We start from the raw sequence: 26,076 nt of genomic DNA, 5'->3' as shown, positions 1-26,076 counted from the left end.
AAAAATTTAATTGTACATTTTAAAATAACTGAAAGAGTATAATTGCACTGTTTGTAACACAAAGGATGAATGTTTCAGTGGATGTATGCTCTATTTACTCTGATGTGATCATTACACATTGCATGCCTGTGTCAAAATAATCTCATGTAACCCATAAATATATACTCACAAATTTTTTTTTTTAATTTTTAAGAGGTTGAAACACATTTATACCACTCCTGGAGCCTTTCAGTAGCCTCCTACCCCAAGTTGATGATAATATCATTAGAAAAACAGCATATGCAAATGAAGTCAGTGGTAAATGAGAGATGGAGTCACATGGGTTCAAACTATCTTGAATCACTCTCTGAGGCTATCACCATGGTGGTACCCACTCATAAGGGCTTTTAGTAGAGCAGAGTCCATAGACAACTATCACACTAGTTAAGGCTGGTGGATCACATGGAATGCATAAACAAAACTGGTGATGAAATTTTACACCAATGATGAAATTGTGCATAGGGTTTAGAGGGTGTGGGGAAAGGGAAATAGGTGAGGGAAAGATTTACAGAAGAAGTGATGTTTGCACAGACTCTGTTTCTGCTCATCTGCTTCAATTTCACCTCAGGGTTGTTCTGTCTTTAACCTTCACCCTAGTTTTGTTTGGTTGGTTATCAGTATTTTGTTTAATTGACTGTTTAAAGAAGGCATTATAATTTGCTTACTATTTCCCAATGCCAATATATTTCTGTAGAGTTTTATTGCTTATTTTTGTGAGCACTGCACTCACATTAAAAAGAAAAATGTATCTTCTTAGGACTGATTCTTACAAATTTGAGATAGCTAGTTTATAACTTACATGGTCAAGCTCTGCTAGAAATATCCTACAAAGGGTTTGACCCAGAAGCTTGGCCAAGCTGTGAAAAATCTCTCAAAGTAGTTAACACACTTCTTGAGTATTACTGGAGACTTGATAAACTTCTAAGAAGAGAATTTTGACCAGGTATCACAAGAAATTTGGATTGGAGACTTCTAAGAATAAGCGTGTACTATTTCACAGTCAGCTAGAAGAAGGCATTAGGACATTATGGCTATTTTCTCAATATCTTGTTGATTAATAGTTCTTCCCTTTGCAGACAGAGTAGAAAATACCACCAAGTAAAGATTTTAGCCCTGCTTTAGTTTAGTTCATCTCATATTCCTTTATTTCTATCCTTCCTCCCACATCTTTCCTTCTCAGTTCTGGTTCCCTATATGCGGAGCTTCAACCCCCAGAGGATATTTAACCTTGTCTCCCCCTCCGCACTGCTGCATTCCCTACTACGTCTCTTTCCCTCTCTTTCCATCCACCTGAAGAGATGAGAGCATATACAGAAAGTAGCTTCCAGCTGTAGCTCAATCATTAAACACCAAGAGAAAGGAAAATGAACTCTGCCAGACTTAGATCAATTAGAAGATTCCTTTGTAACCTAAATACATTTTTAAAAGTTTATAATCAAATTATGCAGTCATTTGCAGTTTGAGGTAAAACAACTCCTTCATTTTCATGGCCCTCTGCCCCATTCAAGATGACATCAGCTGCATATTAGTTTTACCTTGTATGCATTTCTCAATAGTAAAACTATTAGTCAGTAGCATCTGCATGTACATTGATACAGTGGGCGTTTTTTAGTAATTATAAGGTAATTACTTCCTATCCTTAAATAATTGTCATTTCCACAACAAAATAGGATAACCAACAATACAGTGTACATAAAACAACTGCCATCTCTCTAAGACACCAGAATAGCCTGTTAATCAAGGAAAGCTAAATTTATTAAATCTACTACAGTAAGGGAGGCCACACTTTGACAGGAGCTTGGTAGTCTCAGAAGGAGAAGGTTTGGGGTGATATTTATAGGACTTAGGGAGTCTGAGCAAAAATGGTTTAAAACAGGTCTTTGGAGGCAGGGAACTGTTTGGGGGATTGGGTAAAGTGTTTGACCTAATAGTTTAGAGTCAATGCTAGAGTGACCAACTTTTACTGATTTCCTAGGACTTTCCCAATTTTAGCACTAAAAATCCTCCAATCTTTACAGTCCTGGGCAAACTGGGACCACTGGTCACCCTAATTAGTGGACACACCGTCGCAAGACTGCGGGATAACTTGAGCAGTAGTACCAGATGCAACTGACAGAACATTGTAGCCCATATTCCCAAGGTTGGACAAAAAGTTTATTGAAGCATTCACATTTATAGCCTCTATTTGACAAAATACTGTATGCCTATGTGCGTTCAACTCACATCATAATAAAATTGAACTTTAAAAATATTTTTATTGCAGTAAGGTATATAAAACACGAATTCGACATTTTAACTATTTCTATGCATACAAGTCAGTGGTATTAATTACATTCACAAGGTTGAGCGACCATCATCAATTTTTTTAAAGGACGTTTATATTCACTCATCTATCAATGTAGTAGGCACTGTCCCAGGCGCTAGGGATTCCATGTAGAGCAAAAAATATCACGGTCCACGCCTTCACATGGCCTTCATGGACCACCACGGGTGTTCTTTTTTCCCCGAGTCTTTATGTACTTGGGAAAAGTGACACGGTTGAAAGGTGTAATGGGTACACGGCAGAGGACAGAGACGCTCCCACCCAGCCCGGCGCCTGGAAGCACTTGGTGTAGTGGCCGCTCCAGGACCCCCTATTCCGGAGCGGGAGGTGGGCAGGCAGGCCCTGGGCCCGGCGGATGAGGCGGGACTGGAGGGGGCGGGGCCTGGGCGGGAGGAGGGAGGTGGGTGTGCCCGGGGCGGGGCTGTACCGGGCTCTGGGCGGAAGAGCCTTTGATGGGGACGTCCTGGAAAGTGCCTGGGCCTGCGCCGGACGTCGCCCGGGCCGCAGCTTCTGTTTCCGGCCGCTCCATGGCGGTGGCTACCTGACTGGAAGCCCGAGTGGGATGCGGCTGACGCGGAAGCGGCTCTGCTCATTTCTCATCGCCCTGTACTGCCTATTCTCCCTCTACGCTGCCTACCACGTCTTTTTCGGGCGCCGCCGCCAGGCGCCGGCCGGGTCCCCGCGGGGCCTCAGGAAGGGGGCGGTGGCCCCGGCGCGGGAGAGACGCGGCCGAGGTAGGACGGGGGCTGCAGCTTCCCTCCGGCTCTGCGCACCTCGCTAGGGGCTGCTGGGCGGCAGGGGCCGGGTTCCCGCACCCCGCTCTCAAGTCTGGGGTTACCCGCGGGGCCTGAGACGCGCTTTGCCTCCTACAGCCCCTCGAGCCAGCCCTTGGCTCGGGATTAGAGAATGGTCCTTAATTCTCACCCAGATCTCACACGGTCTCCCCGCTCCCCATCCCAGGGGGTGACAGGCGCGAACGCCTTTCAAATACGTGTTAAAATGCAAGACGTCGTCTCAAATGCCAGAGATTTGCGGGAGTGCTCCTGGAAGGCCTCAAAATCGCTACAAGGTTTAAGACATCCGTTTCCATGTTGAAACAAAACCCTCTCCAATCCTGCAGTGACCGTAAGGCAGGCTTTACCTCCAAATTCTGGTCCCCTGTCTTATGTTTAATTTATCTTAAGATCAGACTCAGCTTTCTCTCTCCCTTTATTCAGAATTTTGCACGATAGTATCTAAGACTGGTGAACACTACACTCTGAAGTCAGTTTTTTGTGCATAGGTTACCTGTATACAACAGATAAAAAGAATTGCAGAAGTTAAGGCTGTAACTTGATACATATTATCCTGTTATTTTTAAAGGTTTTGTTTTGGGGAAGAGAATTTTCCTGTTTCAAGTTAGCATTTTATTTCTAAGACCTTTCAGAGTAAAAAAAGTTCAGTTAAAAAAATTGCCGATAGTTTCTTTTTTGTTTTCATTGTGTATAACCAGTTTAAATTCAGTTGCTCTATCTCTCAAAAATTAAAGTTAGGATGAAATTAGAACTAACGCTTAATTTAAATGATTTTAATTTACCTACAGCTGCAATAATACCTAACTGGTAAACACTGTTACTCTTTTTAAAACAGAACAGTTCACTTTGGAAAGTGAAGAATGGAATCCTTGGGAAGGAGATGAAAAAAATGAGCAACAATACAGATTTAAAACTAGCCTTCAGGTATTAAATAAATCCACGAAAGGAAAAACAGACCTCAGTGTACAAATCTGGGGCAAAGCTGCCATTGGTAAGTTAATATGTAAAAGGAAGACATGTAAAAAGCATTGTAAAATGTACTTTATTGATATGAAATTCATTTTAATATAATTTATTTCATAACTTGTTAATTAAGGCATCATGATATATTTTTTCACTTTTTGTCAGTAATTCCTTTCTCCTTCCAATTAGACAACATCTGTTTGTAAATGTACACACATACATGTTCCACTGGTGGTCTTCAGCAGAGCACAGCTTCATTTATCGATACATTGAATAGGCTGTATAGTGTCATTAGATTGCAATACATATGTCAACTGAATTTTCATGAATCTTTGTATTTTTTGGACACTTGATACACAAATATAAGATGTGGCCCCTGCCCTTGAGGGCCAAACACATTTGGGAAACACTGAAGAGTACAAAGTTAAGGTTCTTCATTGCAGGCCTTTCTCAAGAGCCTTTAATATGACAGTGTTCATTGTATCAGCGAAGGAATATATTATAGTATGTAGTTGATTAAACTTGATTGCACACAGAAGCGTTTTTGCTGTGAATATCATGAGAGTGTAGTGTTCTAAGATATATATTATGCTCAATTAGAGAATGGGGCTGTGAGGGTTCAAAGAGTCACAAAGAATTTAGTGACTTAGAAAGCACTCTATTTGGCCTTTGAACATGAGCTGGGTTTATGTACAATAAGGGATATGGGTAGAAAGTACCAGATGAGAGGAAAATGTACAGAGGATAGTCCTCTGCTCATGGTATTTCATAAATTCGTTCATACTTACATACAAGTATACATCCTGGAAGATTACTACCAGTCTCTAAATTTCAAGTACCTGAAACCAGGTCTTCAATCATCAAGTTCTGACCATTATTTTTTAAATAAAGTCTCTAATACTGATTTCTTCTCTTAAATCCCAGATTTTCATTTCCAGACTTATTTCTTTTCAATCTGATAAGCGCAAAGTGGCCAAGTGAATTTCATCAAATGCTACCTTTTTTTTTTTTTAATACCTCTGCTGGCAGGAAAAATGCTACTTTCATCAGCCTATTCTCTAGGCACAGTTATAAAATACCATTATAGACATTCCCATTCAAAAAGGGAAAAAATTGAAGTAAAAAAGTGTCACTGGTCCTAGCAATTTTGAAATCTAAATTTCATCTGAATGGTCAGCTCCATTAGATTATATTGCAGGCCTAGGAATAATCTATGACTTGTACAGCTTTGCCCTCTGGCATTTCAGCCATACTCTTGAAGTCATCTTTTCCTTTTTCATAAAAAGTAACACAAGTTTGCAGCTTAGTAATTTTATCAGCCTGTTGACAGCTGGTAAAATTTGCAGAGCCCATCAGCCTTCTTTCATTGTGACCTCTTTCTGTCTTTTTTAGTCCAAGCTGGCAGTGTTTCTGCTCATATAACATTCTGAAGAACCTTGTGGGCCTCCTGTGTATGTCACAGGATTCACTCCATTAGATGGGAAGCTCCTCTGCAGATCTTTTCTGAGTAATCCCATCTCCATTTCTGGCTTCTGCTGAGGTGGCTGAGGAGACCTGTAAGTCACATGTGTAATCTCTTCAAAGAGCCCTTTGTGTGAATGAATATTCAGATCTTCTATTCCTTCTGAGACACTAGCAAAAGGTTGTGCAGCCACATCCTTGGTCTTCTTTCTGGAACACCCTTTGCAGACAGTAAATCTAATTTTTCACCTCTTTTGCAATCTTAATGGTCTGAGAATTTCCCAGATCATCAAATTCTGGTTCCCTTTTGCTTAACAGTTTTTCCTTCTATCTCTTTCTTCTTATATTTCATTAAGCACCAAGAAGAAACCAGTCCACACCTTTCACTTTGCTTGGAACCCTCCAGCTAATTATTAAAGTTTATCACAAGTTCTACTTTCCACGTAACTGCAGGATACAATCCAAATAAGCTTTTTACTGTTATATAACAAGTATCCTCATCCTTCCAGTTTCTAATAACGCATTCCTGATTTTCTTCTGAGCCCTCACCAACAATTTCTTTAATATGCATATTCTAGGCATGATGTCTCACGCCTGTAATCGAGCGCTTTGGGAGGCTGAGGCAGGTGGATCGCTTGAGGCCAGGAGTTCAAGACCAGCCTGGCCATCATGGTGAAACCCCATCTCTACCAAAAATACAAAAATTAGCCAGACATTGTGGCACATGCCTGTAATCCCAGCTACTCAGGAGGCTGAGGCAGGAGAATTGCTTGAACCAGGGAGGTGGAGGTTGCGGTGAGCCAAGATCATGCCACCTTATTCCAGCCTGGGCTACAGAGCGAGACTCTGTCTCAAAAATAATTAATTAATTAATTAATTAATTAAAATAAAAAAAAATTGCATATTCTTACCAACAATCTGCTTATGATGATTTAGATATCCCCTAAGACAATACAGGTTTTCTCTACTCTGCCTCACTTTGAGTCTTCACTAGTTGAGTCATTAACATCCATATTTCTATCTGCAGGTTATTCAAGGCAATCTAATCTAGGCTTTTTAAAATCATGTCCTTACAATTCTCTCAGCCTTTACCCATTACCCAATTTCAGAGCCACTTCCACATTTTTAAGTATTTGTTACAGTAGCACCCCATTTCCAGGTACCATAATCTTAACTGTATAATCTATAGCATCCTATTGCAACCGTAACAAATTACCACAAATTTAGTATCTTACTTTTCTGAAGGCAGAACTCTAAAATGTGTGGGGGCTGTGTTACTTTTGGAGGCTCTAGAGGAGAACCTGTTTCCTTACCGTTGAGAGTTTCTAGGGGCTACCCGCATTCCTTCATTTATGGCCCCACATCACTCTGACCTCTACTTCCATCTTTATATATCCCTTGCCTCACTCTGACCCTCCTGCCTCCCTTGTGTGAGGACTCTTGAGATTACATAGGGCCTACCTAGATAATCTATAATAATCTCTTCACCTCAGCATCCTTAACTCAATCATATTTTTAAAGTGTCTTTTGCCATGTAAGGTAACATATTCCTAGATTCTAGAGATTAGAATATGGACATCTTTGCTGGTGGGGCAGGGAGACATTATTCAACCCATCACATTTGTAAAGCTTTATCTAATTGGCCACGTTTTAAACATAGTGGCTTGGGTTTCCTTTAGTACCAGGGTACAATGAGAATGAAACAAAAACCTCTTTGAGTGTAACCAAAACAGGGTGCCCAGAAGTGGTGTATGGTCTCCATAGTGCCTCATTGAGTAACGCTGCTCTCCTCTACTCTCAGAGCTTTCATTCAGGTGAAATCATGATAAAACATCAGGAGCTGCCATAAGGAGAAAAGATGTAGTGGCATTTGTCTGTGAAGGGGATCATGCATTCAGGGATATGTGTTCAAGTGAGGAGGAGGTAATGTCCCCTTGACATATTGAATGTATTAATATATGTAAATACATGAGCTCCTCTGGCTCCATTTGGCACAAAATGGCAACTCCCCCTAATTTGTTATAAAAATAGTTCTAACCACATAGTATAGTTTACTTTGTAATATAGTACATTTCATTTCAGAATAAGACAGGTGTAAAGATCTATATAAATTAGGGGTTTCTCAAATCTAGAGTAGGAGAGGTCTTTAATATTAACTCACATTTTGCCACATTTTACACACTGACAGCTTCTGAGCTGTGTCTCTCATTAGCTGCCATGTTGATGATATGGAGCTGTTGCTTGGTAGCACTGCCTGCCAACGGCCCAAAGGGGAGGCATTCTGGTTTTACAGTCAAATGAATAAAAGATTGGAACATAAACTTGTCTCATGCACCAGAGTAGATGAGACAGTAAATTGTTTTGATTTTGTTTTTGTTGTTAATTATCAGGCTTGTATCTCTGGGAGCATATTTTTGAAGGCTTACTTGATCCCAGCGATGTGACTGCTCAATGGAGAGAAGGAAAGTCAATCGTAGGAAGAACACAATACAGGTATTAGTTGTATTAGTTGTGCAACATTAACCTTTGGTGTTTTGCTCTACAATATTTTATGTGAATACTAAAAGAAAATAATAGGAAAATATATTTATAAAATATTTCTATTTCAACTTGTAAAGAACAGAGAAGTAAATCTCATGAATATGTATTCATAATTAAGCTTACTTGGACCTTATGAAATTGTATATTGCAGAATACTTTTTTGGAATCATATGTCTATTTTATTTTTATCTAATTATATGGAAAAGTTCATACTCCACATCTTACAGCATTTGAATGGTGACAGCCATTTAAAACATTCTGTATCTTGGAGGAATAATATGTAAACCTAAAAGTATTTTCATTTTTCTCTTTCATATAATAGTCATGTTCACTTTTTTACATATTTAGATGATATCAAAGCTCTTGCTGTCACTTTTCAGATTTTTGTTTATTAAAACAAATTTGATGAGTTCTATCAGGATTTATTTTTTATTTTAGATTATTTATTTATTTTTTATTTTAGATTTAATAAAACCAATGTATTGCTTAGACTTTTTTGGCCTTTTTATATAACTCTTATCTATGACTGCATATTTTCTGAGTGTTTTTAAGTATGTTAGGATTGTTTTATTTAGGAAAACTATAATTTTATCATATGAAATGCTATTTTATTAGGTTTTGCTTTCTTGAAATTAAAAATAAAAAATTATTTTTAAATGCTTATTTTATATAACAGTTGTATTATTAGGGGGAAAATGTGAACTAAAGATTCTGCTTTCTATTGGAATTTCATTTACAGAAATCAGGAAAGGAAAAGCTATAGTTAGCATCAGTTTTGTTCTAATTTTTACTACAGCTTTAATTCTTTATTTACTTTTTATACACTTGGAAAGCAATTTTATTGCATGTATCTTTTCAAAGTTATACTTAACAAGTAAACAGATTTTTAAAATTATCCTCACTGGAAGTAGATTCCATCTCAGGAAACCACTTTCTTTGCTCATTCATAAAAAGCAGCTCCTTATCTGTTGAAGTTTTATCATGAGATTGCAACAATTCAGTCACACCTTCAGGTTCCACTTCTAATTCTACTTTTTTTTGCCATTTCTACCACATCTGCAGTGACTTCCTCCCCTTAAATCTTGAACCCCTCAAAGTCATCCATGAGGGTTTAAATCAGCTTCTTCCAAATTCCTTATAATGTTGATGTTTTGACCTCATCCCATGAATCATGTATGCTCATGGTATCCAGAATAATGAATCATTTCCAGAAGGTTTTCATTTACTTTGCCCAGATCCATCAGAGGAACCACTGTCTGTGGCAGCTATAGCCTTATGAAAAGTATTTCTTTTGTTGTTGTTTGTTTTTTTTTTTTTTTTTGAGACAGAATCTCGCTCTGTCACCCAGGCTGGAGGGCAGTGTCGTAATAGCTTGCTGCAACCTCCGCCTCCTAGGTTCAAGTGATTCTTGTGCTTCAGCATCCCAAGTAGCTGGGACTATGGGCACACGCCACCACACCCAGCTAATTTTTGTATTTTTAGTAGAGATGGGGTTTCACCATGTTGGCCAGGCTGGTCTTGGACTCCTGTCTCCAAGTGATCCACCCACTTCAGCTTCCCAAAGTGCTAGGATTACAGGCGTGAGCCATTGTGTCTGGCCAAAAAGTATTTCTTAAATAAGACCTGAAAGTCAGAATTACTCCTTGATCCATGGGCTGCAGAATGGATATTTTGTTAGCAGGTATGAGGACATGAATCTGTCCATCTCCATCAGATCTCTTGGGTGACCAGTTGCATTGTCAATGAGCAGTAATATTTTGAAAGGAATCCTTTTTTCTGAGCAGTACTTCTCAATAGTAAGCTTAAAATATTCAGTAAACCATGGTGTGAACAGATGTTGCTGTCATCTAGGCTTTGTTCCATTTATAGGGCACAGGCAGAGTAGATTTAGGATAGTTCTTAAAGGTCCTAGGATTTTCAGAATGATAAATGAGCATTGGCTTCAACTTAAAGTCACCAGCTACATTTAGCCCCTAATAAGAGAATCAGCCTGTCTTTTGAAGCTTTGAAGCCAGGCATTGACTTCTCTCTATGAAAGTCCTAGATGCCATCTTCTGCTGATATAAAGCTGTTTCATCTGCATTGAAAATCTGTTGTCTAGTGTAGCCACCTTCAGCAATGAAGATCTTAGCTAGATCTTCTGGATAACTTGCTGCAGCTTCTACATTAGCACTTGCTGCTTCACCTTGCATTTGTATGTTATGGAAATGGCTTCTTTCCTTAAACCTCATGAACCAACCTCTGGTAATGTCAGACTTTTCTCCTGCAGCTTCCTCACCTTTCTCAACCTTCATAGAATTGAAAAGAGTGGAGGCCTTGCTCTGGATTAGGCTTTGGCTTTAGGGAATGTTGTGGCTGGTTTGATCCTCTATCCAGACTATTAAACCTTTCTCCATATGAGCAGTAAGACTATATCACCTTCACATCATTCATGTTGTTCACTGGAGTAGCACTTTTCATTTCCTTCAATAACTTTTCCTTTGCATTCCCACCTTGGCTGTTTGGCACAAGAGGCCTAGCTTTCAGCTTGCCTCAGCTTTTGACATGCCTTCCTCACTAAGCTTAATTATTTCTAGCTTTTGGTTGCAAGCTTCTCTAACCCACTTTATTTTATTGTTGTTGTTGTTCTGTTTTGTTTTGTCTTAGGCTTTTAGCAGCCTGAAGCCATGGTTTTTAGTATTTGTCTTTAGTAATAAGCAGAAAAGAGGGATAAGGAAGGGGCTTTACTGGCCCTACCAGAAACAGAAACTAAGAATCCATGCCTATATTCTCTCCCTCGGACACTCCTGAAAGTGAGAGACTTGCGACTCTTCCTTTCACCTAGAGGGTATTATAGGGTTATTAATTATAGGGAACACTTAGAGGGCATTATAGGGTTATTAATTGGCCTAATAGTGTTGTGTCTCAGGGAATAGGGAGGCCCAAGGAGATGGGGAGAAATGGGGGAATACTGGTTGGTGGAGCAGTAAGACCACACACACAGCATTTATCTATTAAGTTTGCCATCAGATCTTGTAAGACTTATTCACTATTATGAGAACAGTACAAGAAAGACCTGTCCCCATCATCCAATTACTTCCCACTGGGTACCTCCCACAACATGTGGAAATTGTGGGCACTACAATTCCAGATGAGATTTGGGTGGGGACACAGCCAAACCGTATCACTGTCTCATAGTGAGCACATGCTGTTGGAAAATGGTACCAATAGAATTGCTTGACTGGGGATCACCACAAACTTGCAATTTGTAAAACACTCTTTATTTGCAAAGTACAATAAAGTGAAGCGCAATAAAATAAGGTGTGCTGGTATTACGGCCAAAGAGTAATACCTTTTCCTCTTAGAATTTAAGAGAACTATATGCAAGAAAGGTCACCATTGTATGAGGTTTTTTAAAACAGCTTATTAAAGTGTTAGGTTCGTGAAAAATAGTGTACATAATTTATCCAAAATTAATAACCTTTTATGCATTCTTGAGTTGAATCAGCTACATGGGTACTAACTTAAGTGTTTCCACACATTCACCATCCTTATTTGACCAAAAGTGAATCAGAAGTAATGGCTCACCTTGAAGATATTGGAAGAATTTCTAAGTACTGTTAAGATACTTATTGAAAATAAGTGTAAATATATTTTGTTTAAATAAACAAATGAGCTTATATCATTTAGTTGTAGCCTCGAGACAATTCTAAGACAGAAGTAGAAAGGATATCATCAGTGTTGCAGGGCTCATCAGGCTCAGGAATGCTGATTTTCATCAACACATAGGCCCAAAGAATGAATTCCAGCATACCAAATAAATGATATAGAATGGAGAGAGAGCCATCAGTCAGGCCATGTGTTTGTATTGGTTTGATTGACACATTCTTTCATTATAGGCAGGCTAAAAGTGATAACCAATTATTTGAGGGTTGATTACATATGGAACCATAATATGGGATTTAATTATATGTAGTGCTTTTAACTCTATTTCAGAAAGAAAGACAGAAATATGACTCCTTATTCACCACTGAATCAGTAACATCATCCATAGGCTGTGCTCAGAATATTAATGCATGAATACATACAGGGCAAACTGAACTTCTGGATGAGCCTGATGAAGCCCCGTCAGTTCTGGGCAGCGTCGCATGTGACTCAGTTATTGAGAGCACAGACTCTGGAGCCAGACTATCTTAGTTCAAATTCTTTTATTTTTTTGAAACAGAGTCTTGCTCTGTCACCCAGGCTGGAGTGCAGTGGTGCAGTCTCGGCTCACTGCAACCTCCACCTCCCAGGTTCAAGCGATTCTCCTGCCTCAGCCTCCCAAATAGCTGCGATTATAGGCACCCATCACCACTCCCGGCTAACTGACCTCATGATCCGCCTGACTCGGCCTCCAAAACTGCTGGGATTACAGGTGTGAGCCACCGCGCCTGGCCTAGTTCAAATTCTTCTGTCACTTTGCTGTCTGACCTTGGGCAAGTTTCTTAACCTGTTTCAGTTTCCTCATGTTTAAGGCAAATAATAGTTCATATTTCACAGGATTATTCCAAAGATTAAATGTGTTAATAAATTACAGGGCTTACAATATAGTATTTAACATGTAATAATCACTATAGAAGTCTTGTTGCTATTTTCTTATTTTTAGTGTTACTTAACTAAGTACTGCAACATCTTCCTACAAGCAGTTCTCCTTTTTCTGTTTCCATTACTCTTATCCCTCCATCATGTATCTGCCCACAAATGCCTTATTGATACATTCTTTATATTAATATGTTCAATTCAGTTTTAAGCTAGCCTGAGACCCATTCTGTCTCTTGAAGGAACTTTGCCTGCCACTACTCATAACCATCATATGTTGATTTATAGTTTAATCTCGTAGGACAATTTTATTTTTAATTTCTTAGGGGGAAACTTACTTCTCAGCGTGGCTTTTGCTTATCCCCCAAAGACTGCCTTCAGAATCCTATCATTTCTCTGTATAGTCATTACCACAGGCTTATAAATGTCTACCCATTTGGTAAAACAAAAGGTAGATCATAAATTATTAATTGTTATCAAGATTCGATTATAACATCTTCAATGAGCATCTGCTGCTTATGAAACAATTGAACTTATTTCCAAAGATCATGATAGAATAAAACATGTCGGATGGCATTTTTAGAATTTCCAGACATTACTTTCGTAAGAAGTTAGCTCACTATGAATGAAAGCATTTATAGATAACATTAATGGTTAATGACATGACATTTATTTAGGTCAAATGCTGGAGCATAAATCAGTGCAGATCCCAAAATTTTCATTGGTAAACAAAGACAAAACAGTTTTTCAAAATGCCACATTTATTCTTTTAATATTAAAATATCCTTTAAAAAATAGTAGTGATAGTGATGGCCAATACTTATAAAGAGCTTACTATGCGCCAAACAGTTCTATACACTTAATAACTTAATTTGTTTAATCCTTACCACAACCCAATGAAGTATCATTGTTTACATTTTGCAAGTTAGGAAACTAAGACACAAAGAGATTAAATAACTTCCCCACAGCCACAAACTAATAATTATAACAAATAACATCTAACATTTACCTAGCTCTTACTATGTTTGAGACTCTATTATTCAGTGCTCACAAGGATCCATGAAGCGGGTACTGTGCTTACCTCGTTTGAGCACTGAAAGGCTAAGTACCTGGCCTAAGGTTACATACTTCTAATTAGTGGGTAAAGCCAAAAGTCAAGCACTACACCCTTGACTAAGGGACTATTCTGAGTAAGAGGCAGTCAGGATTTTTATTTTTAATGTCTTAAAAAGTTGATGATTCTGTATTGGTCCCTAAAGATCATTTTCAGTTTTTTGTAGTAAGTGGAATCTTGAAATCTAAGAACTGATGAACTAAGCAGTGTCCTAGAGTAACAACTCTGAGTTCACACCTTATCCAGTGTAATATTTAGAAACCTTGTTTTAAAAATGCACTATTTTGATATATTTTTGGTTTGACAGAAGACAGCTGCTGAAACTCTCTCTCATCACTCCTGTTCAGCCAAAGTCTCACCCAAACCCATGTAGTCAAGATAAAGAAATGAGAAATTGCCAGCTCTTGGCTCTTATGCCTCTTCAAAGATTAATGAGCATTCAGGCTGCTTAGAAGGCATCCAGCTGTGGGTGAGATTGGCTTCCAGCCTGGCAGAGTAAACACTGAGGCCCACTGTCTTGTCCCAGCTCTGCTGCTGGCGTCCTATGAGATTTCCCAGCCTTCTGGGGTCTTATTGTCTTATTTTAAAATGGAAAGAATCCTGAGTCAACAGCAACATTGAAGTAGTTGCTGTGTTCCAGGGGCTTTTACAGATATTAGCTCAGTGAATTTTAATCCTCACAACCACCCTGTGCAGCTGGTGGTATTACTCCCATTTTGCAAATGAAAACCTTGATGTTCTGAGAGAGTAAATGACTAGTAAACAGTAAAGATGGGATTGAGCCATGGTCCTTCCTTTAACATGATAGATTAATCCACATGATCTAGAAGTCACCTCCAATATTAAATATACTTGATTCTATAATGTTATGTTGAATTATTTTCTTTTTAAGAGATGGGGGTCTTGCTATGTTGCCCAGACTGGAGTGCAGTGACTGTTCACAGACAAGATCATAGCATACTACAGCCTCGAACTCCTGGGCTCAAGAGATCCTCCTGCCCCAGCCTTCTGAGTAGCTGGGAATATAGGTATGCAACACTGGCCTGGCATCATGCTGAATTCTTAAATGGAGTCATTTTTAGAAATTCTTATTAATGCTTTGGGTCTAGAATTTTTTTCCTAATCTGCTACAACCCAGTTATAACCTCATCTTGACTTTTAAATGTTTTTAGATTTTAATATCCTCTTTATAGTAATTTAATTATAATTTTGCCATAATCCCTGTTAACTGTGATTTAACTTTTGCACATCTAATGTGCCCAATTCTTGATTATCTTTCAAAGTTTTTAATTTTTTTAACTGTGTGACTTTTCAGGGTTATGTTTACTACTTAGTGAATTTTAGGCACAGGGTGCACAGTGCATGTATATACTTGAAGGGTTCTCTGATGCTTTTGCTTACACAAACTAAATAGCCCCCTTTTGCTATACTCATAATTATGAAAAAAAGAGTGAAGTGCTGCAATAAAAGCATACCTGATGCGTGAAATTATAATAGAAGCAAATAAAAAAGAAAAGCTTTTCTCCCCTAAATCTAATATATAATATTTCTACAATAGACATTCATCTCTTGGTGATACATTTAGGAGATTTTATGTACTTAGGAAACTAAAATTGCCTTTAGCTACAGGTAAGCTGCCTAAATAGTAGTAGAAATGGAGAGAAGTGGGATGGAAAACAAATATTTACGACCAAAAGGAATAACAACTTAGCTGTCTTTGAAAAGATAAATTTGATTCACATAGGATAGTATTATATTTTTTTCTCTTCAGAACACAATTTGTCATAGAATGGATCATAAATAGTCTGAATGAACACTGAATAATTTTTTTAGATTATCGCCCTTATCTAAAAAGAACTTTGGTATAGATAAAAATTAGAATATCAAGTAAACAACTTCTTACAATACTGAAGCCTACTTAATAAGAGAATTGCTATTGCTTGAATCAGACATTGGCTGATGACTCATCTCTTAAATTAGGCCTCAACTACAGAGCAAAGAGATCCTTGCTTGGAGGGTTATGTATGATATAAGAGAAAGGAGGTCGCCATCAGTGAAAGGTCTTTCTTGTAGCCTTTAAGTGATAACTTTTCATGTTACTGGTGTACTCCAGTAGGATTTTCTGGGGCCAGCTAAATCCACCTAGCATGAATTCCAAAATGCCACATCATAAGGTAGACTATTCACAGTTGGAGGTCTAGCCCTTACTCCCATTTCCTCTCTCTGTTGATGTGTAGCTGCTGTAGGACACTCAGATCTCTATTATAGTCCACTCTGCTCTGTTCATTACCCAAGGAAATGGTTTCTCCACAGTTCTTGTTCTCAGTTTCTTACTAAGTTGTCAGTCATATTGCTTAAAACTTTGACCACCAAAATATCATTGCTCCCTAGCTTGGGAAAATGTATTTATACTGGCATTAAATGTATAATTCTTCAAAAATTAAAATATTAAATAAATTGAGAGATCAAAGTATCCATTAATTCATTTTCTACTAAATAATTGTTGAGCACCTCCTAATGTTTAATTTCCCCTTTCCTCTTTCCTAGTCTATGGAAATGGGCATTAGTATCTCCTTGCAAACTCAGACAAACTAATAGCTGAAGGGGGTAGTGGATTTACTTATAAAGTTATTAATTTATGTACTGCTTGGAGCAACATAAGTAATATCTTATTCCTAAAGGGCCTTTCAACTGGGCATGGTGGCTCACTCCCATAATCCCAGCACTGTGGGAGGCCAAGGCAGGAGGATCACTTGAGCCTGGGAGTTTGAGGTCAGCCTGGGCAACATAGTGAAACCCCATGTTTTTTCATTTAAAAAAAAATTAAAAATAAAACAGAGGGCCTTTCCATAGTTTTCACTATAGTAGAATAAATAAATATCTGATTTGTCAGCAAAATATGTGAAAGCAAGATCTTACGATAACCTCACCTGGGAAGTAAAAAATACCTGTATTTTGGTATGTTAACATATGGGTGATAGAACAAGCTGCAGAGGAGGCTAAAATTTTATTTTTAAAATATCAAAATATAGACTGGGCGCAGTAGCTCCCACCTGTAATCCCAGCACTTTGGGAGGCCAAAGCAGGCAGATCATTTGAGTTCAGGAGTTTGAGACCAGCCTAGGCAATATGGCGAAACTGTATCTCTACAAGAAATACAAAAATTAGCGCCTGTTGTCCCAGCTACTTGTGGGGCTGAGGTGGGAGAATAGCTTGAGCCTGGGAGGTCAAGGCTGCAAGTGAGCTGTGATCATGTGACTGCTTTCCTGCCTGGGCGACAGACCCTGTGCCAAAAAAAAAAAAAGAAAAGAAGAAGAAGAAGGGCCAGGCATAGTGGCTCACACCTGGAATCCCAGCAGTTTGGGAGGCTGAGGTAGGAGGATTGCTTGAGCCCAGGGGCTCAAGACCAGCCTAGGAAACATGGTGAAACCCTGTCTCTACAAAAAAACACAAAAACTGTGTGTGTGGCAGCACAAACCTGTAGTCCCAGCTACTAGGGAGGATCACTTGAGCCTGCAAGGTCAAGGCTGCAGTGAGCCTAGATTGCACCACTGCACTCCAGCCTGGGTGACAGAGCGAGACTCTGTCTCCAAAAAAAAATACTACTAAAATATAAAAGTTGGGCTATTTCTATGTTTATAACACCTTTCCTTAATGAGAGCTGAATTTATAGGCTGTGTCATTCAAAATGTATAATAATTGAACCCAATGTTAAATATAACGCCAGACTCATTTCTCCTCTATTTGAGCATTTATCTATATGAACTTTAATCTACAGCCATTTAAACTGCTAATATTTAAATATACCCAAATTATTTCCTATAAAATTATAGGAAATTGTTTTTTAATGTTTTAATTTTTTAACTTATTTTGAAATAATTTTAGACTTAACAAAATATTGCAAAATGGTACCAAAAAAAAATCCGTTATACCTTTCATCCAGATTCCTCAAATACTAACATCTTACATAATTACAGTATAATTATTTTTTTCAGGAAAACAACATTGATATAAAACTATTATCTAATTTACACATACATTCCCACTGCTGTCTCTTTTCTGGCCTAGTTTCCAATCCAGAATCACATGGTGTGCTTGGTTTCATATCTCCTTGGCTTCAGCCAGTCTGTGACAGTTTCTCAGTCTTTGTTGACCTTGTGACTTATGAAGAGTACTGCCCATTTATTTTGTAGAATGTCCTTTGGTTTGGGTTTGTCTGATGTTTCCTCACAATTCAATTCAGGTTATGTATTTTGGTTCCGAATACCTCAGAAACAACATTGTGTCATCCTCGGTGTGTCATATTTGTTCCCATTACTGATTATGTTAACTTTGATCACTTGGCTAAGGTGCAGTCTGCCTGGTTTGTTCACTGTAAAGTTACTGTTTTTCCTATTGTCATTTTTACTAGGAGATTCTCTGGGACCGTGTAAATAACCTGTTTTTCAATATGATTATAAGGTCCCAGAGTATCTCCCTTTCACCCACAAATTTAAGCATCCACATAAATACCCAAAGACAAATAATGAAACAAATACCATTCGTTGAATCAGTCATCAGCTGATTATTCATCTCTTAAATTAGGCCTCATCTTCAGGACAAGGAGTAAAATGTTTAGTAGTCTTAAACGTTTGAATTTCAAGAAACAAAATGAAAGGAGCACATAATTTGAATATATGAATTATTTTGGAACAAAGAATTAAATTGTTTGTTATATGCAAATAAATACATAAAAAACAACCAAGAAAACCTCATAAAATCCCCAGAATTATGGGATAAAATTTAAAATAAAGTGCAATCCCAATAAGACTTTAGTGTTGACCATTCATTAGAAAAAAAGCCTGCTGCAATAGTCCTGTCAATAAAAAAAGAAGAAATTGATAAAATAAAAAAGCCAACTATTAGAAGAGTTTAGGGCCAGGTGCGGTGGTTGGCCAGGCACAGTGACTCATGCCTGTAATCCCAGCACTTTGGGAGGCTGAGACAGGCAGATCACCTGAGGTCTGGAGTTTGAGACCAGCCTGGCCAACATGGTGAAACCCTGTCTCTATTAAAACTACAAAAATTATCCAAGTGTGGTGGCACACACCTGTAGTCCTAGCTACTTGGGAGATGAGACAGGAGAACTGCTTAAACGCAGAAGGCAGGGGTTGCAGTGAGCAGAGATTGCACCATTGCACTCCAGCCTAGGTGACAAGAGTGAAATGCTGTCTCAAAAAATAAAAAAGGAGTTTAGGAGGCAAAAAAATTTTTAAAAAGTAAGTAACAGGCCAAATGTGGTGGCTAACGCGTGTAATCCCAGAACTTTGGGAGGCTGAGGTGGGCGGATCACCTGAGGTCAGGAGTTCGAGACCAGCCTGGCCAACATGGTGAAACCCTGTCTCTATTAAAAACACACACAAAAAAAATTAACTGGGTGTGGTGGTGTGCGCTTGTAATCCCAGCTACTTGGGAAGCTAAGGCAGGCTAGAACCTGGGAGGCGAAGGTTGCAGTGAGCTGAGATCGCACCATTGCACTCCAGCCTGGGGAACAAGAGCAAAACTCCATCTCAAAAAAAAAAAAAAAAAAAAAAGAATGAATCAATATAGTCATTCCTTGGTGTATGTGGGGGATTGATTCGGGGGCAGTATGCCAAAATCTGCACATAATCAAGTTCTGCAGTATAGGAACAGTTGGTCCTACCTTTTAGTAAGGTTTTGCGTCCTGCTAATACTGTATTTTCCGTCAATTTGGTTGAAAAAAAAATCAGTATATAAGTGGACCTGTGCATTCCAAACCTGTGTTAAGGGTCACCTGTATATTGGATTCCAAAAATACATTGTTTCCATAATCAACATTAAACTCAATATTTGAATGATTTCTCTGGACTTTCTAAGTATTGGAAAGTACTTATTAGGAGGAAAGTTTTTAACTACATCAGTAGCAGAAGAGAGAATACTAAAAATTATAAGTTCTAATTATTAAATATATGTCAAGACATCAAGAAAAGCAAATCACTGTTTTAAAATTCTGGATATGAGTTCTTGATATATATTTATTCTTCAGTTAATTGAATTTTATGATTGATGCTTGACTAATAACCTTAGGAATGTAAGTGTAGCATTCATCATGTGGAAGTGTACTATAATATCTCATACATAAGCCTCACTTTGCAAAATAAATGTATAGCAAGAAAGTTATTAAATTGGATTTTTGTAACTTGATTTATATTTTCAATGCAGTAGGAGAACTTAGGTAAACTGGTAGAGCAAATAACTTTCTTAAAGAAAATTACTGCTTATGCATTCAGTATTTACTGAGTGCCTACTGTTTAGTTCATAGTAGGCTCTGAAGAATTTCATAATGAATAAAATGCCTTCTCCTAACCTCAAGAAGTTCACAGACTAGTGGCTGAGACAAACACATAAATTATATTTTCTTTTTCTTTTTCTTTTTTGAGACGGTCTTGCTCTGTCATCCAGGCTGGAGTGCAGTGGCACGATCTTGGCTCACTGCAACCTCCACCTCCTAGGTTCAGGCAATTCTCCTGCCTCGGCCTCCCAAGTAGCTGGGATTACAGGCACCCGCCACCATGCCCAGCTAATTTTTGTATTTTTAGTACAGATGGGGTTTTACCATGTTGGCCAGGCTGGTCTCGAACTCCTGACCTCAGGTGATCCACTCGCCTTAGCCTCCCAAAGTGCTGGAATTACAGGCGTGAGCCACTGTGTCCAGCCTTATAAATTATTTTCATACCATATAGAAAGCATAATGATAAGAATATGCATACTCTACTGTGTTTGTTGTTACGGAAATATAGAAGAAAAGCAATTAACTCAATCTGAGTAGAGTTAGGGGTGTGGGGCCTATCAACAAAGGTTTCCTAAGGGAGGTGATAGCTGAGCAGTCTTTAAAATGAGTAGAAGTTAGCAAGGCAGAAAAAAAGATTATATTCCCAGCAGAGGTGACATCAGAGGCTCGTAACTGATCAACTTGGGTTTGTGCATGGAATTGCAAACCAATTAGTATTCCCAGAGCATGAAGAAAAGGTAGGGTAGCTGAGATTGGGAGGATTGAGCAAGGGCCAGATCATGGTGGGCCTTGTATGTACCACATTAAGGCTCTTGGACTTTATTCTAGGGTAGTGAAAAGCAGTTGAGGATGATTAAGCAGGATAGTGGTATTGTCATGTGTTTGTGTGTGTAGATTTCCCTAGCAGCCTTGGGGGAAAGTGATTTGAAGGAGACAGCTGACTCCAGGCAGACCAAGTAGGAGATTGGGAGTATCCAACAGAGATAAAACTAATGCATGAAATAGGGAAGTGGTAGTGGGTCAGAGCCGGGGACAAATTCCAGAAATATTTAGGAGCAAAATGGTCAGAATTTAGGGATTAATTAGATGGGAAGATGAGAGAGAGAAACATCTGACAAGTCCCTAGTTTCTAGTCTGCATGAGTAGGTAGCTAATGTGACACAAAGATAGAAAATACAGAAACATGAGCAAATTTGTCCACTGTTCTCTAGCCCACCACCCAACATCTACCTACTTCCTCTGTCTCAGCAGACAACCCTGCCTCCTCTTTCATCAGGAAAATTGAGGACATCATAATGATCTCTCTTAACTAGCTGCTCTAACATGTACCTACTCTCTATCTGGTCCCTCACGCATCCTTATCTCTTTCCAAGCTCTCAAACATTGAGTGCTCTTTCCTGGCTCAAGTAAAGCCCACCACCTATGCATCCCATCTGCTTCTAGGACCTTGTTCCATGTATTACTTTCTTGCTCTCCTTTATTCTCTACTTCTTCATCCATTATTGCTTTATCGCCTTCTCTTCAAAACTTTCAGAATCCTTGTCTATACTCATTGTAATCACTTCCTTACTTCTCAACCCATTGCAGTTTGACTAACAGACTTCCCAACACACATATATACATATATACAAACCAAGTATCTGAGTCTAATGAAATTTTTTTGAGCCTTAAAGTTTCATCTTTTAGATCTGTGGTTCCTTGACGGAGGCACTGTGGGACATCACAAACTATTTTAAATATTTACGGGAAACACTGATACTTGACATCTGTCATGCCCCGTGCAAACTGCAAGTTCAAAGTAGTACAGTTTCAACATTAGATCACCCTGCATTTATTTCAACAATGTCAGGACTTTGTGAAGCTGGGTTTTCCATGGTTGCCGTGATAAAATGCATGTACTGCACAAAAATCAGTGTGGAATAGGAAATGACACTGACCGTGTCCACGAATTCCAAGGTTTGAGAAGTTGTATAGTGCTCAGCAGGTGCACACATGCTATTAAATACTTGTGATTAGTTAAGAATGAAATAGGAATATGATTTTTTCTTTTAGTGTCTATTATTTTTTAAGTCACTTTTAAGCTGTTAGGACATAGATACTTACTAGGTTGTTTACACCTAATGACTTTAAAAATTGAACTGTTAAGCATTTCTTTTAGCTTGGGAGATACTGAAAAATTTACAGGAACACTAAAGGTGCTGAGAACCTCTGACCTACACCTTAGCTTCCCAGTATTGACCCCTTGGCTTTCACCATTACCAAAACACAGGGACCTGTAGACATCCAAGACCAAGACAGTATAAATGTGCCCTTGAACGAATCATACTTCATTTTGTTAATTTGTGGGGATCAATAAAATTAGAAAGATAGGCCGGGCGCGGTGGCTCAAGCCTGTAATCCCAGCACTTTGGGAGGCCGAGACGGGCGGATCACAAGGTCAGGAGATCGAGACCATCCTGGCTAACACGGTGAAACCCCGTCTCTACTAAAAAAATACAAAAAACTAGCCGGGCGAGGTGGCAGGTGCCTGTAGTCCCAGCTACTTGGGAGGCTGAGGCAGGAGAATGGTGTAAACCCGGGAGGCGGAGCTTGCAGTGAGCTGAGATCCGGCCACTGTACTCCAGCCTGGGCGACAGAGCGAGACTCCGTCTCAAAAAAAAAAAAACAAAAAAAAAAAAATTAGAAAGATATTCCTTTCACATGAAAGTTACATTTGAGAATAGCTTCATATATTTTATTTTAATACGTTGACTAAAACCTTTTTTTTTTTTTTTTTTGAGACAACGTCTCATTGTCACCCAGGCTGAAGTGCAGTGCGTGATCTCAGCTCACTGCAGCCTCAACTTCCTGGACTCAAGTGATCCTCCTGCTTCAACCTCCTGAGTAGCTGGGACTACAGGCATGCACCACCATGTCCAGCTAATTTTTGTATTTTTTGTAGAGATGGGTTTTCACCATATCGTGTAGGCTGGTCTCGAACTCTGGACTCAAGCGATCCACCTACCTCAGCCGACTAAAGTGCTGGGATTACAGGCATGAGCCACCACACCCAGCTGTATGGCACTCTAAAATTGTTTGGGCACATGATAATATGGGCTTAATGTCAACCAAATTTGAGTCCAACCTGTACCATTTCCTATCTAGTCAGCTAGCTTTATGCAAGTCATAGAACCTTTCTCACGATTTCCTTTTTTTCCTTCATAAAATTGGCCTAACATGGGGAAGGAGGACTGGAAGACTTTCTCATGCTCTAAGAATTATACCTGCTTATATTTCTAAAAGAGAAATATTAAGTATTCAAATGCTATCAATAATAAATATTTTAAGCATACCATAATTATCATCATCATTGCTAGTTTTTCTAGCCCCTCAGATTCTGCATATTATCTTAAATTACTAAATTATCACTGAATCATTAGTCATTGCCAGTGCTAGATCCTGTCCAAGGCAAATATAGTCCTCAAAACATAGTTCTGGTCCCTGTATGTTATATAATTTTAGAATAATGTCATATAAATCATATGGTACATGTATACATAGTAAAATATATATTTAGGTTTTGTGTTTTAACTAATATCTATTTACTCTAGTATTTGTTAACCATGGTGTTATGGAGAAACTTAAGCTCTGAAGTGAGACAGCTTGGCTGAGAACTCAGCATTGCCATTACAAGCTGTGCAGCTAAAGTGCAATTTCACAAATGCCAATGAGAGAATAATGAACTCCTCAGAGTTGTTGTGGGGGTTGATGATGACCCATGCAAAGTGCTTATGTATCATGTATATAAAAGGCGTTGAACAAATGTTAGTTTTTATCCCCAGCAGTAAGAAGCAATGAAAGCAGGATTTGGGCATATTTGTGCTGAAAATTAAAAGATTCTATCAGGATATAAAGAAATGGTTTAAGCAGGTTGTAAAGAATCCAGGATAAGAGTGACTAATTTTAAGATGAATTAAATGGTATTTGTTACATTTAATTCATACTAGTGAAAATATTTCAATGGTACTGGTTGTTCTAGGCAGCACTTAATATGAAAAAAATGAGTTATGATACATGTCTATTCCTTTAATGATAACTTTTTTTAAATACAGTTTAAACAAGAGAGTAGGCTGGGTGCGGTGGCTCATACCTGTAATCCCAGCACTTTGGAAGGCCAAGGAAGGTGAATCATTTGAGGTCAGGAATTCAAGACCAGCCTGGCCAACATGGCGAAACCCTGTCTCTACTAAAAATACAAAAATTAGCTAGGCATGGTGGCATGCACCTGCAGTCCCAGCTACTCAGGAGCTGAAGTACAAGAATTGAACCCAGGAGGTGGAGGCTGCTGTGAGCTGAGATCATGCCACTGCACTCCAGCCTGGGCAACAGAGTGAGACTCTGTCTCAAAAAAAAAAAAGAAGTAATACAACAAATTCCCATTTACTCAAAACTAACAAATTTCATCTCTCTGTCATATTTGCTTCAGATATTTAACTTTCCTGTTAAAAGAATTAAATACTTTCAATAAGGGTAAAGCTCCCTTTATACTGTTTTCTAGTCCCTTTCCTCTTCCTTCCTCCTCAGATAGAATCGCTATTATGAATTTGATGTGGATCCTCTCATTCAAATTTTTATATTAATACTGATCCTAAACATATATGCGTAATTTTTATGACTATACTTTCAAGTTTATGTATAATTATATTTTGTGAGTGTCCTAATCCTTGCTTTTTTTAACATTATATTTTTGAGATATAACATTCATGGAATGTTTATAATGCCATTCTTCCTTTCTCAATTTGTCAACACTTTCTCATCCATTGATTCAGATGAAGAGTGTAATAGCAGCTCACACTATAAAAGGGTTGAGAACTACTGACTTTAAATACCTTTCTGGTTTGAACTACACCATTATTTTAAGAGTTCCATGCTATTATATTTCTTTGCTTAAGAGTTTAAATTCTAGCCAGCATTTATTTTCATTGTGGTTAAAACAACAACAGAAAAAAAGGTCAGGCATGGTGGCTCATGCCTGTAATCCCAGTACTTTGGGAGACTGAGGTAGATGGATTGCTTCAGCCAAGGAGTTCAAGACCAGCATGGGCAACATGGTAAAACCCCATCTCTACAAAAAATTAGCTGCATGTAGTGGTGCACACCTGTAGTCTCAGCTACTCGGGAGGCTGAGGTGGGAGGATCACCTGAGCCAGGGAAGTTGAGGCTGCAATGAGCAAAGATTGCACCACTGCACTCCAGCCTGAGCCACAAGAGTTGAGACACTGCCTCAAAAAAAAAAAAAAAAAAAAAATCACATTTTGTATTATGTGCAAATTGATCTGTCTACAACCAAAGCTTACCATTAATCTACAGCTATGCCCCATCATTCAAACTTGTTCAAAAGAAATTGTATTATAGAAATTGTACTTCTAGAAAGAATATGGATTAAATCTCATTGTAGATTTTGTATAAAATGATGAACTTCTGATACCAAATACCTTTGTTCAGGCTTTGTCTCTTGTTTTTGTTGTGTTGTTTTTAACAGCTTCATCACTGGTCCAGCTGTAATACCTGGGTACTTCTCTGTTGATGTGAATAATGTGGTACTCATTTTAAATGGAAGAGAAAAAGCAAAGATCTTTTATGCCACCCAGTGGTTACTTTATGCACAAAATTTAGTGCAAATTCAAAAACTCCAGCATCTTGCTGTTGTTTTGCTCGGAAATGAACATTGTAATAATGAGTGGATAAACCCATTCCTCAAAAGAAATGGAGGCTTCGTGGAGCTGCTTTTCATAATATATGACAGCCCCTGGATTAATGACGTGGATGTTTTTCAGTGGCCTTTAGGAGTAGCAACGTAAGTAAAAATATGATGAAACATTCTTAGGCCCTAACACCTGAATTTCTGAACCAGGAAGACTTATTCAAAATTGTAATAAATTTAGTTCTTCCGGGATTATTGAGGCCAGGTACAGTCTTTCTCAGTGATAAAAATAGGGTGCGGTTGCAT

The 26,076-nt window shown here is 38.5% G+C and overlaps 1 protein-coding gene across 10 annotated transcripts in view; it reads left to right on the top strand.

Moving 5' to 3' along the window:
* Window positions 1-2,772: 2,772 nt before the first annotated feature.
* Window positions 2,773-26,076, top strand: part of RXYLT1 (ribitol xylosyltransferase 1) — a 30,122-nt gene continuing 6,818 nt past the window's right edge. The window contains exons 1-7 of one of the 10 annotated variants that reach the window (XM_017872711.1): window positions 2,794-3,096; window positions 3,992-4,147; window positions 5,512-5,675; window positions 7,382-7,503; window positions 7,971-8,073; window positions 14,688-14,823; window positions 25,609-25,923. In XM_017872711.1, the coding sequence (XP_017728200.1) occupies window positions 14,690-14,823; window positions 25,609-25,923 (449 nt within the window). In that variant the 5' untranslated portion in view covers window positions 2,794-3,096; window positions 3,992-4,147; window positions 5,512-5,675; ... (1 more) ...; window positions 7,971-8,073; window positions 14,688-14,689. Of the gene's footprint in view, window positions 3,097-3,322; window positions 3,488-3,991; window positions 4,148-5,511; window positions 5,676-7,381; window positions 7,504-7,970; window positions 8,074-14,687; window positions 14,824-25,608; window positions 25,924-26,076 lie in introns of those variants that run through there. The other 9 variants (XM_017872721.1, XM_017872715.1, XM_017872728.1 and 6 more) reach the window with 9 other exon arrangements.

The sequence above is a fragment of the Rhinopithecus bieti genome, unplaced genomic scaffold, assembly GCF_001698545.2.
Source record: "Rhinopithecus bieti isolate Rb0 unplaced genomic scaffold, ASM169854v2 scaffold_1103, whole genome shotgun sequence".
Taxonomy (NCBI): Eukaryota; Metazoa; Chordata; class Mammalia; order Primates; family Cercopithecidae; genus Rhinopithecus; species Rhinopithecus bieti.
The sequence above is the reverse complement of the archived record's forward strand: the minus strand, read 5'-3'. Positions and strand labels throughout refer to the sequence as shown.